The sequence below is a fragment of the Poromitra crassiceps genome, assembly GCF_964638095.1.
Source record: "Poromitra crassiceps genome assembly, chromosome: 6".
NCBI classification, from domain to species: Eukaryota; Metazoa; Chordata; class Actinopteri; order Beryciformes; family Melamphaidae; genus Poromitra; species Poromitra crassiceps.
Genome location: NC_139627.1, coordinates 61,978,669 through 61,995,425, shown reverse-complemented (window position 1 = coordinate 61,995,425; position 16,757 = coordinate 61,978,669). Strand labels below are relative to the sequence as shown.

General features: G+C 47.8%; 1 protein-coding gene across 1 annotated transcript in view; it reads right to left on the bottom strand.

The window, feature by feature from the left end:
• Positions 1-8,345, bottom strand: part of frzb (frizzled related protein) — a gene marked incomplete at its 5' end in the record, with an annotated part of 77,453 nt that extends 69,108 nt beyond the window's left edge. Inside the window, 2 exons of the mRNA XM_083638332.1 lie at positions 567-788; positions 8,273-8,345. Of these exons, the coding sequence (XP_083494458.1) occupies positions 567-788; positions 8,273-8,345 (295 nt within the window). The remainder of the gene's footprint in view (positions 1-566; positions 789-8,272) is intronic.
• Positions 8,346-16,757: the final 8,412 nt, after the last annotated feature.

Genomic DNA, 16,757 nt, shown 5'->3' with positions numbered 1-16,757 from the left:
TCTGAAGCTTATTATTATATCCGTTAATTTTACCTAGTAATGTCAACATCGTTTGAGCATAAAGCCTAACCTACTTACAGGCATGGAGTATTCCCCCTGGCGTCCCTGCAGTCGTGATTGTATACGCTACTTTTTTTTACTTTCACTCATGCACTTTCTTGCTGCATGAGGTGATTTCCCCTGTATTTTTTTTATGAATGAGCTGACCATTCGCACCGTTCCGGCTTGCTGCTCCTACGCTTTCAAGTGAAGGCGGGTTGCCTGGTAACCCGGCGCTGTGACTAGGTCGACTGGCGGAACGAAAGGCGTACAACAATTAGCCACCAACCCGCGTTCACAACTTTCACATCGGAGGCGCGGGTCCTATTTTCCGTGCATTTTGCGGCTTTCAAGGCCGGTGTGAAAGCGGCTAATGTTAACCTGTGTTGTGTCCAAATCTGTTCTCCCGTTGCGGGTCCCTTAGCAGTTGGGTTCGGTTTGGACATGGTTGGCGTGGCGCTGCCTGGTGGAGAGCTGCACTCTACTGAGTGCACTTTTCTAGTGAGTTAATTATTTAGTTGACTCACCTAACAAGCCTTCAAACTGCTCTATAGCCAGCACAGCGTTGTCCTGGGTGGAGTGGTGGAGGTGGTTGGGCATCTTGGTCATGTTCCAGGGCATGGAGCGGCACAGAGGGATGCGCACAGGCTCACATGACGCCGCGCGGACAACCGCTGGCCAGAGAGCCACGACCGAGATGAGGAAGAAGAGCACAAAGAGGAGAGGAGAGGAGGACATCTCTACAGGTCCTTACACCAGAGGAAAGGTTGATAAAAGTTGTGAAAACTTAAATCCAAGTAATTCAATGTGCCTGTTTCTCCAGTTGGTCAGAGGAAAGGTCTTTACAGCACCAGAGGAAAGGTCCTTAGAGAAAAGTTAAGAAAAGGGCAGCAGAAGTTGTGACAACTTAAATCCAAGTAAATCCTGCCTGTTTCTCCAGTTCTTTTCTGGTGGTGTGTGAGGCTGGCGCTTGGTTTGTCCGCTCCTCAGTGTGTCCGCTCTGCTCTGCAGGCAGCTCCAGCTCAGCTGACCTTCTCTGCCAACTCTCCTCCTCCCTTCCTCAGACCCTCCTCTTCTTCATCATCTAGAACTCTCACTCTGTCAAGCTCCAGCTCTCTCTCTTTAACTCTCTCACTTTTTCTCCAAGTAGAAAACACATTGGGTCAAGTTCATCAAAATATGCTGTCATCTCTCTCTCCCTCACCCTCTCTCTCCTCTCTTTCAGTCCTCCCTCCATACTTGAAGATAGATTCCATTCAGATGAAAAGTCAACACCAGTAAAGCCATTTAAAGCTCACAGTGTGTGCTTGTCTGTGTGTGTGTGTGTGTGTGTGTGTGTGTGTGTGCGTGTGTGTGCGTGTGTGTGTGCTTGTCTGTGTGTGTGTGTGTGTGTGTGTGTGTGTGTGCTTCTCTGTGTGTGTGTGTGTGTGCTTGTGTGTGCTTGTCTGTGTGTGTGTGTGTGTGTGCTTGTCTGTGTGTGTGTGTGTGTGTGTGTGTGTGTGTGTGTGTGTGAGTGTGTGAGAGAGAGAGAGAGAGAGTGCATATGCACCCAGTGCTGGATGAAGTAGCTGAAAACCACACTTGAGTAAGATATCATACCAGAAAATGACTTGGATAGACGTTAAAGTAACCTATTAGAATATTACTTGAGTAAAAGTCTTGTGTCTGATATATGTACTATACTCCCCCCACAGCAACCCCCATCCCCCCACCACCACTACAGAGCAGGTTAAATGCACTAAATGCAATTGTCTGCCCTAATAATGATCAGCAAAACGGTACCTGTTATGTGGTGTGCAGTGCAGTGAACGAAGCCACGCCCCCTCTCTGTGTTGAGAAATCCAAGGTGTGTTTTTGCCTGCTCACGGAGGCTTTGTGCGTGTGGCATGCATGTTGTGTATACATTTCAGTCCCTCCCACTGGAGCGGCCAGCCACATAAATTGACCTAGAGCCCCGCCCAGCCCACAGCCAAAACAAAATTTAAAATTAAAATAAAAAAAGATGGCGGACTCTGATGTGAGAGCTTCTAGCGACCCTCATCCACCTAAGACACTGCACACTTTAGCCAAATCAAGAAAGAAAGATCTCAGACTCAGACCAGAGTCAACATTGGTCTGGCTTTCCCTATATGCAGAGCCCTATGAGCAGCTAAGGGCCTGCAAAGTGACTCGGAGCTGGCATTAGTTCTCATCTGTAAGTAAGCTTCATGTATGTACATAATGTTATAGCTTACTGTACATGTGCCCTTTCAGTAACGTTAGGCATGATAGCGACATATACAAGTTGATATTGTGAGTTTGTTGTCAGAATGTTGCAATCACTAGTTAACTAACTGTTGCTTTTCACGGCTATTCAATGACTTTACACTGCTAGCGTGGCCTACTGTATATTGGTTGTGGTTGGATTTGATTAGGTTGTCTGTCATGTATAACTTATACACAGACATTCTGGTGACAAGTTGATATACATGACATAACGTTACTTTCCATTAGAAATTTAGCATGCACTTTTCTATTAGAATTATGTCCAGTTGCTGTCACTATGAAACAGAACAGTGCAGTATTAGTAATGTAACAACTTAGAAAAGTAAGGTAAGGCTAAATATGGTTTGGCTTGTGGCATTGTGGCACGCCTACCCCATGCATGTCCAGTACAATTATAACAGGCAGAGGTAATAGCGCGGCAGGGAGAATACAAATGCGCTTGTGCACACCCCCAATTTGCATTGCGCTCAGAGGTAAACGAGCGCAAACTCTAAATTACCGCTTTTGCTACGATAAAGCCCCTGGACTTGAATGCAGCATTTCTAGGCGAAAGAATGGCTCTCTGTAGATTAGTGCCTTCTTTCCGCGCTGCCGCTGAAGGCAGCATTTCAAACGGCCCTCATCTTTTTCCAAACAGCTTTTGCGAGTGACTGATAACGAAGCATGGAAGAAGCACAGTTGCACCTGCTCAGGGGCGGAGCGACCCTATCAGCCCAGAGGGGGCGAAGCTCTTAGGGGGGCCCCATCAATTTTTTTTTTTTTTTTTTTTTTAAGCCCAGGCCCAGGCCCAGGTAACCTGACGCTGCCAGATGGACGGTATAGCTCCACATAGTTTCACTAAACCAGTCGATCTGGGAATGCAGTAACCAGACCCGCTGACGGAGGCGGGCACTTTTTCCAAGCTACTTGGCAGGTGATTGGATGACCCATCTGTCTATCACCGCTGGTGGGTGTTAACTTCAACCAATCAGATCGCCGAAGGTGCCTGTGCCTGATGGTATGCCTGTGCCTCCGTGGTATTCATTGATTGAGTCCTCACGGTCGTAAAGTCACCTTCGAAGCATTTAGTTAGATTATAACGAACTAGTTGTGTGGCTTAGCCTTCCCAAATGTTAAGGGTCGTTTTTTAGAATTTAATACATAGAATTGGGAACGTTACATTGAATTTCATTCAGACTGCCTGTCACTTCCGCGGCAGCAGCCATGTTGACGAGTGAAAAGAACTACAAAGACCATGTACCCACTACTTGCCCAGACGAGCCTGAGCCCGCCTACGGCTGCCGCTGATTGGTCGGGCCGGCATGGTTCGACCAATCATCTTAACTGCCTGTGCATGACAAGATGGATACGTCGAGATAATCTCTTTTGATCTCGCGAGGTTATCCATCTTGCAAGCAAGGTTAAGGCCCAGGCCCAGGCGAAGAAAAATTTGGATTTTTTTTTGGCATGTTTGAATCAGTTTTAGCCATATTTAGTGGAATATCTCATTATAAACACACCAATGTTATTGTCTATTGATTGAATTCCTCTCACACACACCACTGACTTTATTAAATAAAGTCATTTTAACACATTCACTGCCAACCGTTTTTTTTTTTACTGTAGGTAGCTTCTGCCAAGGTTTTTTTTGAGGATTCTGGCTCATCTTTCAAGAGCCGAGGATTATTTTCTGCTAGGATTTTGTGAACACAAAATATCTCAAAAGAACTAATAGAATGTGTGCTTTCTCTGTCTAAAAGAGTTCGTTTGTAGAGTTAGTAGTTATGTAGGCATTAGCAGTTGAATACAGCATGGTTTCAGCGTCTGAAAATGAAAGGTGAGAAAAATGCCTTTTTGTGAAATTCGATAGAACAGTCACTTTAACCATTTATTTTTGGCATCAAAGACATCAGACATCTAAACAATTTGTTCTGAACAGTATTTTCCTCCATAACAGCACCCGCACCCCCCTCTCCTTCAAACTCCTCCCTCCGTGGGCGTTCTCCTCCTCCCTCCTTGGCTCTGCAGCGGGTGTGTCACAAGCGAGTTTCTGCTGCCTGTCTGCCCCTCGTCGGGCGAGCCTGGATGGGGCTCGCTCGTTTCTTGGGGTTTCGGTTGAGAGCTTTGATGAAGCTTTTGCGATTCTGGGCTTTATGCTGCGTGTTTCAAAGTGTGTTGCACCCAGTCTATTTTTGGAACCCCCCACCGTTGTGCGCCACCGTTGTGCGCCAGCGCGAAAGCGTTTTCGCCAAACCATTCTACAGTATGAGAATGGTTTCCTCACGCTTTTCCCTGCAGTTTTGGCTCGCTTTCTCTAGTCTGGAGAGCACTGTCGCCACTTAGTGGGTCGGTGGAATGGGTTGTACACGTTCGGTGGCTCCCATATTTTTATAGGAGACGTAAAAGGGTTTGATCCACGTCCCACCGTCAATTTTTTTTTTTTTTTTTTTTGACGAGTTGACTCGTCATTGGCAGTCAACCGTTGGTTTCTGCTTGACGAGTTGACTCGTCAACGGCAGTGAACGTGTTAAGTCACAACTGGAAAATAGCTGATTCAAGATTCAAGATTCAAGATTTTTATTGTCACTCCATGGTACAAGTACCACGTGTGAAATTCTTGTGCTGTGGACTCCGTTTACAACATAGTACAAATGTAGGGCATATGAGTGCAAAAACAACAAGAGACACAACAAGCAATAAGGCAGTATAGACAAGTCAGAGACAGTGGCATATTCACTGCACATAGGTGCACATGTCCTGTGCATACTTTAGCCGTGCTTAAACATTTTAGATTCGGCGTATTTGACATATAGGTGCAAATAGCATATTCCTTATTAAACATACAATTAAACTCTGCGTTTTAAATTCGGCGTATTTGACATACGGGTGCAAATAGCATATTCCTTATTAAACATACAGTTAAACATTAGACATACGTAATGGTAGCAGCTACAGTACGGTACAGTACGGCTACTACACTATTTGTGTATGTTAAGGAGTCTCGTGGCCTGCGGGAAGAAACTGTTCCTCAAGCGATTTGTGCGTGCTTTTGGAACCCTGTATCTTCTCCCTGAGGGTAGCAGGGAGAACAGGCTGTTGGGGATGATTTGTGTCTTTGATGATCTTCAGGGACCTCCTGAGGCACCGCTGTTTATACAGTTCATGCAGATCTGGCAACTCACATCCTGTTACGTGCTGGGCCGCGCGTCTCACTCTCCGTAGCGCCCTGCGGTCCATGGTGGTACAGTTCCCGTACCAGGTGGTGAAGCAGCCAGTCAGCAGGCTTTCAATGGTGCCTCTGTAGAAGTCTCTAAGGATTTCTGGCCTTAGCCCAAATTTCTTCAGGCGCCTGAGTCCATGTATTCGCTGTTGGGCCTTTTTGACAACAATGGCGCTGTGGCCGGCCCAAGTCAGGTCCTGGTGGATGTTGACTCCCAGGTACTTGAAGCTATCGACCCTTTCCACCACTGTGCCGTTGATGGTGATTGGGGGGGGTGTGCCCCCCCCCCCCCCCCCCCCCTCCTGTAGTCTACAATGATCTCCTTGGTCTTGGAGACGTTCAGAGAGAGGTGGTTGTCCTGGCACCATTGTTCCAGGGCCCCCACCTCCTCTCTGTAGGCCGTCTCGTCGCCCCCCGAGATCAGCCCCACGACCGCTGTGTCGTCTGCAAACTTCACGATGGTGTTCGAAGTTTGAGTCGCCACGCAGTCGTGGGTGTAGAGGTCGTACCAGAAGGGGCTGGAGACGCACCCCTGGAGCGTCCCCTCCTAGGTGGGAATGGGCAGGGGGGGGGGGGGTGGGGGTGCTGAGGGGTGGGGGGGAGGAGGGGGGGAGGGGAGGTGGTCGGGGGGGGGAGAGGAGGAGGGGTGATGGGGGGGCGGAGAGGGGGAGGGGTGATGGGGGAGAGGTGGCAGGGGGGTGAGGAGAGGAGGGGAGATGGGGGGGGAGAGGTGGCAGGGGGGGGAGGAGAGGAGGGGGGTGGGGGGGGGAGGGGAGGAGGAGGGGTGGTGGGGGGTGATGGGGGGGAGGAGAGGGGGAGATGGGGGGGGGAGGCGCTCTGGCAGAGGGGTCGAACCTAGCGTCGAACGCATTGAGTTCGTCCGGTAGGGTGGGTGACGTGCTGGGGTTCTGTCGTCTCACCTCTTTGAAGTCTGTGGCAGCATGGAGCCCTCTCCACAGGTGTCTGGGGTTGTTAGTGTCCAATTTTGACTCCAGCTGCCTTCCATAATCTCTCCGTGCTATTTTTATAGCGGTCCGGAGGGCATATTGTGCCTGCTTGTATTGGTCTGTTGTGCCAGAGCTGAAGGCGGTGGTCCTGGCGTGAAGGGCAGCCCTGACGTCGCTGTTGACCCAGGGCTTTTGGTTTGGCATTATTTTGACTCTTTTTGTGGGGACTATGTCGTCGGTACACTTCTTTATGAAGCATGACACCGTCTCTGCATACTCGCCCAGGTCTCCTGCAGCTTTGAACTCCTCCCACTCCACTTGGTCAAAGCAGTCCCTCAGGATGTCGTCTGATTGGTCTGACCAGCAGTGGGCGGTTCGGAATGCTGGGGGTTGTTTTTTTAGTTTTTGTTGGTACCTGGGTACGAGTAGAATGGAGGCGTGGTCCGATTTGCCGAACGGGGGGCGGGGGACGGCCTTGTAGCCATGTCGGATATTTGAGTAACATTTGTCCAGTGTGTTACTGCCTCGGGTGGGGAAGTGAATATGCTGGTACAACGTGGGCATTCTACCTCTCAGGTTTGCCCTGTTAAAGTCCCCAGTCACCACCAGGGCCATTTCTGGTTGTTTAGTCTCCTGTGCGCTAGTCTCGGCTCCCAGACTTTTGGTGAGCAGCTGTCAGAAACTGTGTTGCCGAGCCCGGCGAGAACCGCCGGCAGCAGACACGCCTACATTTATTATTAGAATTTTATTTGGTAGCAGCAATGCCATTTAGCATAGTCCTAACACAGAGCATGAAGCTGATATGCTCCAAACAAAATTTATAGCTGTGGTTTATTTTACAATAATTTTTCCTACCCGGAAGTGGTCCGCTTGCTACTGTGAGTCATCAGCAGGCTCTGTAACGTTAGCCTCGGGAGTCGGGTTTATCGCTGGGGGAAAGACCTCTAGCCGCCGGGGCCGGATGAAACACGTCCTATTAACAGGTTATGTTTGTTTCTAAGTGATTAATATGTTTCTCCGCAAATGCGACGATGTTTTGCGAGACACCGGTTCTGCATGAGAACTGCCCCCAGAAAGCAGGCCCGCCCACAGCACTCATGATTGGTTCTCCGATGCAAGGCTTCCAACAGCGCCACCTAACGTTATGCAAAGATTTAAATAGTAATATTCTCAGTCTTACAGGAGTGAAACGGATTAAGACTGAGGGCTGAGTCTACCTGTGCGCTGATAGCGCGTTGCAGCTCTTTCAGTGCGATAATAACGTTCGCTTGTGGAGGTACATACACACCCATGATGGTGACTGACGTGAATTCCCTCGGACTCCAGAACGGCACGCATTGAAGCATTACATACCCAAGGTCCTCCGAGCAGTATCTCCCAATGACAGTGATGTTTATACACCAGTTTTCGTTAATCATTAGACAAACGCCCCCGCCCTTCTTCTTCCCGGATCGTTCGTTTCTGTCTCCTCTGAATACACTGAAGCCTGGTAACGCGATAGAATGGTCCGTTGTGTCAGGAGTGAGCCAGGTTTCCGTTAGACACAGAACGTTACATCGCGCTATGTCTTTTTGGTATTTTGCACGCGCTCTTAGTTCACAAAGCTTATTCTCCAAGGATTGGACATTTGCCAGCAGTACACTGGGTAACGGTGGCTTGTTAGCGTGCCTCCTTAGGCGGGCGAGAATCCCCCCTCTCCTGCCTCTTTTCCGCTGGTGTTTTATAAGTTCAGGAAATTCCGTGAGGTCGGGAGCTTGCCAGTTTTGTTTGGGTTGTTTCCGCGCATTTCTGATGTTTATCAGCGCGCCCCTGTTGTACCTACGTGCGGTGGTCCCGCTGGCACCGTCTTTGTTATCGATAGTGTTGTTATCGATAATGTTGTCGTTGTCCGCCATCTCGCTGGCCCTGTCCCTTTGGGGGGGGGGGGGGGGGGCGCAGTGGGAACAATAGGACAATAGACCTGCGGTGATCCCACAGTAATCCGTGCTGTAGTTGTGCTTCCTTTTGCCAAAAAAGTGCACATACGCTACTATGTACACTGTATAAAAGACACTGATATAATGTATGCGCTAGATATTTACAAAGCGACTAGACGCAACGAAATTATAAATAAAACGAAATTACTCTAAAAAAAGACCTATTTTCCCTACGAAGTCACGGAGCTCGCACAGCTGGTCGCCTCTCTCCTGGCGCCTCTCTCCATCAGAGAGCCCCCTATAGCCCCTGATAGCCCCTATATCAGAAAACACAATTTGTCACTCATTGAGCCAAGTAATATTATGTCCAAGAAAGCCTACAGTGAAGCCACTTTACAGACAAGCTTGTTCTGAAGAAGAAGAAGAAAAACACAGGTTGCCAGCCGGGCCCGGTGGCTTGGCCTGCAAATTTTTTTTTTTGATGGGGCCCCCCTGACGAGTGGGCCCCGGGCGGGCGCACCCTCTGCCCCGGTGTACGCTCCGCTACTGCACCTGCTGCTTCAAAAACACCTCAGCAGAATAATTCGTGGACAAAACAGCTTAGTGAGTCAGTGAGGAGTAGGGCTGTTTGTGTGACCATGTTAAAGACAGCTAATAGCCTCCCAGCCAGCCCCCGTACACTACACATCCCGACTATCAGCCAGGCTCCCCGCACGAACGGTACATCAAATTGCATCAAAAAGTTCTGCTTGCCCACGAGCCATACTACACTGTTAAGACTAACAGCCATACTACACTGTTAAGACTAACAGCCATACTACACTGTTAAGACTAACAGCCATACTACACTGTTAAGACTAAAGATGGAGCAGCTTCACTGCATATGAAACAATGTCTGCCCTTTTGTTTTAAAGAATGACGTGCGATGATGCAATTGCAATTAACTCATTCCCCGCCAATGACGTCTTTGACGTGTTATCAGAAATAGCCCTCCCCGCCAATGACGTGTTTGACGTGTTTTTGTTTTTATGAGTGCAGCGCATAGTTGAAACACTTACCCAGCCTGTGACATAGTTTCGGGTCCCTAACCTCAAAGTGAAGCCGACAGCACGTTATCAAACACATACCGCAGCTGTTGTTTGAAATTAGGAAGAAGGTGGAAAGGAGGACAAACGCGCTTCCTTGTTGCAGAGGAGAAACGCCATTGAAATGCCCCCTCGCCGCGCTGCAGAGCTGATCGACTTGCCATAGCAGAGCAGCGGACATCGAAACCGCGGTAGTCAAACCCGTGACCAACATGATCGATCCTGGTCCCTGGACCCCGTTCCTATGTGCCAGCCTTGCTGCAGGGCGAACCTGGATTGCCTAGTCAAACCCGTGACGAACATGATCGATCCGGTTCCAGCAGCGCCTGGTCCCAAAGCCTGTGTCGTGTCGCAGCATTCGTTCCAGCGAGAGGAGGGAAAACGCTGATGGGGAAGGAGGTGGGATCTAGCAGCAGCTGTGGAGAGAACTCTCTCTCTCTGTGTGTGTGTGTGTGTGTGTGTGTGTGTGTGTGTGTGCGTGCGCGCGTGTGTGTGTGTGTGTGTCTGTGTCTGTGTGTGTCTGTCTGTCTGTCTGTGTGTCTGTCTGTACACTCACTCACACTGAGCAAACTGTATTGTTGAATGTAAAAAAAGCACTTCATATATATATATATATATATATTTTTTTTTTTGTCATTTGTGTCATAATGAATAATATTTACATGTCTGATGTCAATACAGTTCAAAATAAAAGAATTGAGAGCGAGTTCTGCCTGATATTGTGTGCTGTGTACATAAATGCCATTTTCTGCAATTTCTTTTCTCAAAAAGACCTTTTGGGTGAAAACAGGGTGTATATAAATGGCTATAAGTAGAGTACAGAACATGCTAAAAGCTCACTTTCTTTTTCCTGGTGAACCCAGAGACGTACATCTTCATTTTGAGGTATTGCAAATCACTCTGGTGCTAATAGATAATTTACTGTGGGTCTTGAAAGATGACCAACAATTATGAAAATCTTTGGCCTGTGCTAAATATTGGCAGTCCTAAACTGGCCCTGAATGAGTTAAGAGAGGGCCAAAGTCACTCCCTCTTCTAGCATAAGCATATGAACCAACAATGGCCAAATAGCCTACTTACCCATACTATGATAATACTAGTACCCATATTAATGCAACAGTGCATCTTTGCACAACACTCTCAAAGTGTTGTTAACTGGCACAATTGAAGACAGCTTCAAATCTTTCTCAACAGCATCCAGTCTTTGAGATGTCACTACTACCACACTGCTGCTATATTGCAAATTACATTTATAGCGTACCTATGGGTGCACCGTAGAGGACTGACGGGAGATGGGAGAGAGGGGGGGAGGCCCTAACGTTGTCCACCAAGGCTACTGAGACCCACAGGCGGGGTGAGGCTCCCCGGTTCGCCAGTGGAGCAGCAGAACCAAGCAGCAGCAGCAGCAATTGTTTTAACCTTGGCCAGAACAACCGTCGAGAAGCAGTGGGGCAGACCTGGACCAGACCCAGCCTTGAAGCACCGCTCGCTAGCGGCCAGCAGAGGGAGAGAGTCAAATCTCTCCCTTCCGCGTAAGTCTCTGACAATCCTGGTGTTTCTTGTGCCTATGGTATTACTGAGTAATAGGGGTAACAAAAAAGGACAGTTGACTCCCCTCCAGTTTCCGCCTGCAGGTTCGACCTGAAGAGGAGAGGAGGCCCCTGGATGGTGGATGGAGGATTCCCCCCAGTGACCCAGCACGTGCACTTTATGGGCGAGGCCCAGTGGTTTAGCCTGGCCATTTTAGCTGCTGCATTTTAAAGAGGACATTTTAGCTGCTGCATTTTAACTCCCTGTCTTTTATTTCTTTAGATTTAGATAGTCACTCTTTTTGTATTTTAATATTTTAGACATTAAACATTGTTATTCCCTGGCACTGTGTTCTTGTTCACCTTCTTTTTTATACACCACTGGTTTTAACTGCTCTCCACCCGATAGAACGAACCTGTTTTAATATTTGTTTGGGTCGATTAATTGTGACTTTTCCCCCTGTACCTTATACCCTGTCACCCTTATCCCATCCAAATTTTAGTGTTATTTAAAAGAGTCCTAGGCTCTTGTTTTAAACCTAGGTGGCGTTGTCGGTTTTTAATATAAGAGTACTTGCCTAGTAGCCCCGCCGCGGGTGTCACATAATACTTTTCATGCACTCCCATAACCTCTTAGAATTCATGGTGGAGACACTCTCCTCCAGAGCAGCCCGGTGACACCCTCTGGCCTTCCTCAGCATCTCGTTCAGTTCTTTTTGAGCTGCAGCCACACACCCCCTGTCCCCATTTTTGAAAGCATTTTTCTTTTTGTTGATGCATGCTTTAACGTCCTTTGTGATGTATGATGTGTTGTTGGGGAAGTGGACAATGTTCTTTTTTGGGACCACGTTGTCGATGCAGAAGTTTATGTAGTCGGAGGTTGTCTCTGTTGCCTCATTTAACTCCAAATTATTGAAGATATTCCAGTCCATGCATGAAAAGCACCCTTTTAGTGTCTCCACACTATCCTCTGTCCACTGCAGCACAGTTTTGGGCAGCGGCTTGCTAGACTTCAACACAGTTTTGTAAGTGGGCAAGAGGAAAACAGTAGAGTGATCAGAGGTAGCAGGAGGAGGAAGTGGTTTGGCTCTGTAAGCGCTTTTGATGTTACCATAACATTTGTCTAATACACTACTATTCCTCGTGCCGCATTTGACATACTGGTAAAAACCTGGAAAGGCTGGCTCAAGTCTACAATGATTAAAATCCCCCAGCAGGAACACGGGGGCCCCAGGAGTACGTAGAAGTTGCGTGTGGACACAGTCAGCCAGACGTTTAGCTGCTCTAGCAGCATTAGCACTGGGAGGAACATAAGCAGCACAAATAATGTTCCCAAACTGTCTCGGGAGATAAAACGGTCGCAGGGAGAGGCAGAGCAGTTCGATGTCTGGATCACAGTATTTGTCTCTAACAGTGTACTGGTTGCACCATCTGTTACTCACAAACATGCAGATGCCTCCGCCTCTCGTCTTCCCAGACAAAACCTCCCGATGTAAGTTAGAGATACCAGCGTGTGTCCTAGTAAAACTGTACAAGAGAAATGGTCACAAAAAAAATACTAGCTGCTGTCAGGCACGTGCAGATAATGTTAGACTCTCTCCTGGTTTGCCTCCTATCTCTCTAACCGCTCATACCAGGTTCTATGGCGAAGCACAGGTGTGCCCCAGGGCTCAGTCCTGGGCCCCTTGCTATTCCTTCTCTATATCAGATCTCTTGGCCATGTGATCTCATCTCATGGCTTCTCTTATCACTGCTATGCTGATGACACTCAGCTCTACCTCTCTTCCCCCCCTCAGACACCCAAATCTAGGCACGTATCGCTGCATGCCTCAAAGACATTGGTGCTTGGATGTCTGCCCACCATCTCAAGCTGAATCTTGGTAAGACAGAGCTACTCTTCCTCCCCGAGAAAGACTGTCCCCTCACCGACCTTTCCATCTCCATTGACAACACTACTGTGTTTCCCTCTCTAACAGCTAAGAACCTTGGAGTGATCCTTGACAATCAGCTGTCCAACTCAGCATACATCGCAGCAACTGCCCGCTCCTGTAGGTTCTCCCTGTACAACATCCGCAAAATCCGTCCGTTTCTCACAAGGGAAGCAACACATCTCCTGGTCCAGGCACTTGTCATCTCTCGCCTGGACTACTGCAATGTTCTTCTGGCTGGGCTATACCTGCTGCAGTCATCCGACCACTTCAGCTCATTCAGAACGCTGCAGCCCGTCTGGTATTCAACCAACCCAAATTCTCTCATGTCACTCCCCTCTTCCGGGACCTTCACTGGCTTCCTATCTCGGCACGCATTAAATTCAAAACACTGGTTCTGACCTACAGGGCAGTACAGCCCCCCTGTACTTACAATCTATGGTCAGGCTCCAAATCTCTCACCGATCCCTCCGCTCCTCCAACAGTGCAGGACGCCTCGCCCCTCCTCCACTACGGGGGCTCAAAAGTCGCTCATCCCGTTCGTGACTCTTCTCATCCCTGGCACCTCAATGGTGGAACGAGCTTCCACCTTCGGTCAGGACGGCCGAATCACTGCCGATCTTTCGGAAAAGACTAGAGACACACCTTTTCAGGCTCCATCTGGGCCCTTCTTGAACTATCTTCTTTCTCTTTAATAAAAAATAAAAATAAAAAAATAACCTAAACTAAACTTGTACCACTGTTCCTTCAGAAGTTGTAGTTGTCACAGATTGTGTGGGGGCAGGGGCTGAAATTCCAAAAAAGGCCACGCAAAAAATTGCCGGCGCCCTTCGGATGCCGTAGAATCTTGAGGAATATGTCATTTTAAATTAACCTTAGGATGATACTTGTGATGATGCGTGTCACGGAAAAATAACTCCACAAACTGAATAATATTAGTACAAAAGTTAAATTTGCTGTTACAATGTTGTGATATCATTATTCAGTCTTAAGCATCAACATTTGCTCCTTTTCTCACTCACTTTCATGTCACCACGTGCTCTCCATTTCGGTTGTTTTACATTACAACAGACAGATAGCAACACAGGCAGAAACACTGAACTAATAATTATTATGACTGACATGGGAGTCATGGCTTCTGTCCAGATATTCAACACATGGCAGGTTTGTGCCCTCCTAACACCATAAAAGTTAGTCAGACTTTTCTAGTAGAACAATATAATACTGAAGTAGAACCATAGTAGTAGGATACATAATTACAGGTTCATCTGAACAAAACATGAACTAACATTACAATAAGAGCACAGCTTAGACATCCAAGCAAGTTCTGACAGAGAGCAATGCCATTGGACCGCATTGGACAAACACATTTGCATATCCCCCAGCATGCATTGTTCCTTCCAAACTTTTGACAAGAAAGTAACCACATTAAATAAGTGGTGGGTGGAAATAAGCATTAGCCTATTCTTAGTTAAACATGCAGTTTTGAAACAATCAACTCACTTTGGAGGCGGGCTGAAACTCAGTGCCCACCTAATGACATCCGCCACTGGATGAGCAACAGCTCCCTTCAGCTCAACGGGAGTAAAACTGAAGCCATCCTCATCGGTACACCTCACCAAATAAAACAGGCCGGCATCATCCACATCACCATCGATGGACACTCCATCCCCCTCTCCTCACTGGTCACCAGCCTGGGTGTTAAACTTGACCAAACACTGTCATTTGACGCCCACATCAAATCCATCTGCCAAACCTCATTCTACCATCTCCGGAAACATCTCAAAGCTCAGACCCCTCCTACCCCAAGCCGCCGCAGAAAAACTGGTCCACGCATTCGTCTCCTCTCGCATTGATTACTGCAACTCCCTGCTTGCAGGCCTCCCCACCAAATCCACCCAGAGACTGCAATATGTCCAGAACTGTGCCGCCCGGGTTCTTACCAGAACCCGGAAGTCAGAACACATCACCCCTGTCCTCCACTCACTCCACTGGCTCCCCATCAATCAACGCATCACCTTCAAACTCCTCCTCCTGGTCTACAAGGCGGTCAACCACACTGGTCCCACCTACCTTCAAGAACTCCTCCCCCCCAAGCCCCCCTCCCGGTCACTCAGATCCGACACCCTCAACCTACTTGTTGTCCCCCGCACCAAGCTGGCAACAATGGGTGACTGAGCCTTCTCCACTCTGGGGCCACGCCTGTGGAACCAACTCCCAGGAACTGTTCGGGCCTCTAAATCCCTTGCTGTTTTTAAAACGAGCCTTAAAACCCACCTGTTCCGCTCTGCTTTTTACTAGCTCGGAGCTTTTAGCTGTTTTTAGCTTGTTTTTATTTTATTTTATTTTTATTTATTTTTTATTATTTTAGCTACTGTAAAGCACCTTGAGATTTGTTTTACATTTTAAAGTGTGCTATATAAATTAAAGCCATTATAATCAGAAGCTAAATTCGCTACTGGTATTTTCTGTGCAATTTTTACATTGGCTGGGGATGAAAATAAACATATTTTCCTAACTTTTGATTGGGTGGGCAAGACTCATGTCTGGGTGGGCATTGCCCACCTCTGCCCATGGCTGTAATCGGCCTCGACCAGGAGATCGTGTTTTTTTATCTCCGCCAGGAGATCATGTTTTTGGCTGCGTCTGTCTGGTGTGTTCCTCCTCTCCTCTAGCTTGGCCTTCGCGTATCTCCAGAACTGTTGGTCGGATCCACTTCAAACTTTGGGAGTGTGCTCAGGAGTAAGTGACAGAGTGCAATCAACTGTTTTCGTGCAATTCGGCACAGCGCCACCTACTGGCAACACAAAAAGTGGTTTATCTTGACAACCGTTTGTCCGATCAACTTCAAACGTGGAGAGTGTACTGCTGGGAATTAGGGATGGGTACCGAACTCGGTACTTTTACAGGCACCGACCGAAAGTGGGCGGTACTACCGAGTATCAGTTCACATGACATGAAACGGTACCTCATTTCGGTATTTTTTTTTTTTCTATTATAATTTAAAAATGTCGGTACTTGAACGCATCTCAGTGATACAAAGACAGCGAGCGAGATAGAAATTCCGACGCAAACTTGAAGGCAACACACACGAGGGTGGGTTACGTCAGCACGTCACTGCCAAAACAAGCAGAAGAGAAGAAGATGGCCTCTCGCTTGCGGTCCACTTCACAAAGATAGACTCAGACAACGCTCGCTGTAACATTTGCGATGCGAAGTGCAAAGCTGGCCAGGGGAACACCTCTAACTTGAGGAAACACTTGGTCAAGCATAAAATCTTTTTAAATGCGGAAGACTGTAAAGTGTTCGATAGCCTGAGGGTGGACGCTGCATCCACCAGCAGCAAAGCACCTACAAACAGCAGCTCCTCTGCTTAGCTGAAACGGACAACGACGACGACGAAACTTCAAGTGTCGCAAGTGAGGCGTCGACTTCTTCAACATCAGGTAACGTCATTTAATTAGCTAACGTTAGCTGGATAGTTGTAGCTTATAGCTTAGCATGTTTAGTAGCGTAACTAGCGTTGCTAACGTTATTATTATCCTCAGTTCGTGTCACCGTGAGACGTGTTATTCAACGTTACACTCTTGCTTTCTTTGCTAGGCCACCGTGTGAGAGTCGCACAGGAGACACCCTTCACCCTGGCGAAGAAAGCAGCTTTACCCCGGCAGAAAGTAAATGAGTGCCACAGGGCAGTGACTGCCTTCATTGTAAAAGGCATGTTGCCCTTCGCAACGGTGGAGTCTCCATGGTTCAGGTAAATTATTTATTTATGTATAAATGGGTGATAATGTGTGTGTGTGTGTGTGATATTCATAGAGTAAGCTAAGTTACTAACAATAGTTATTT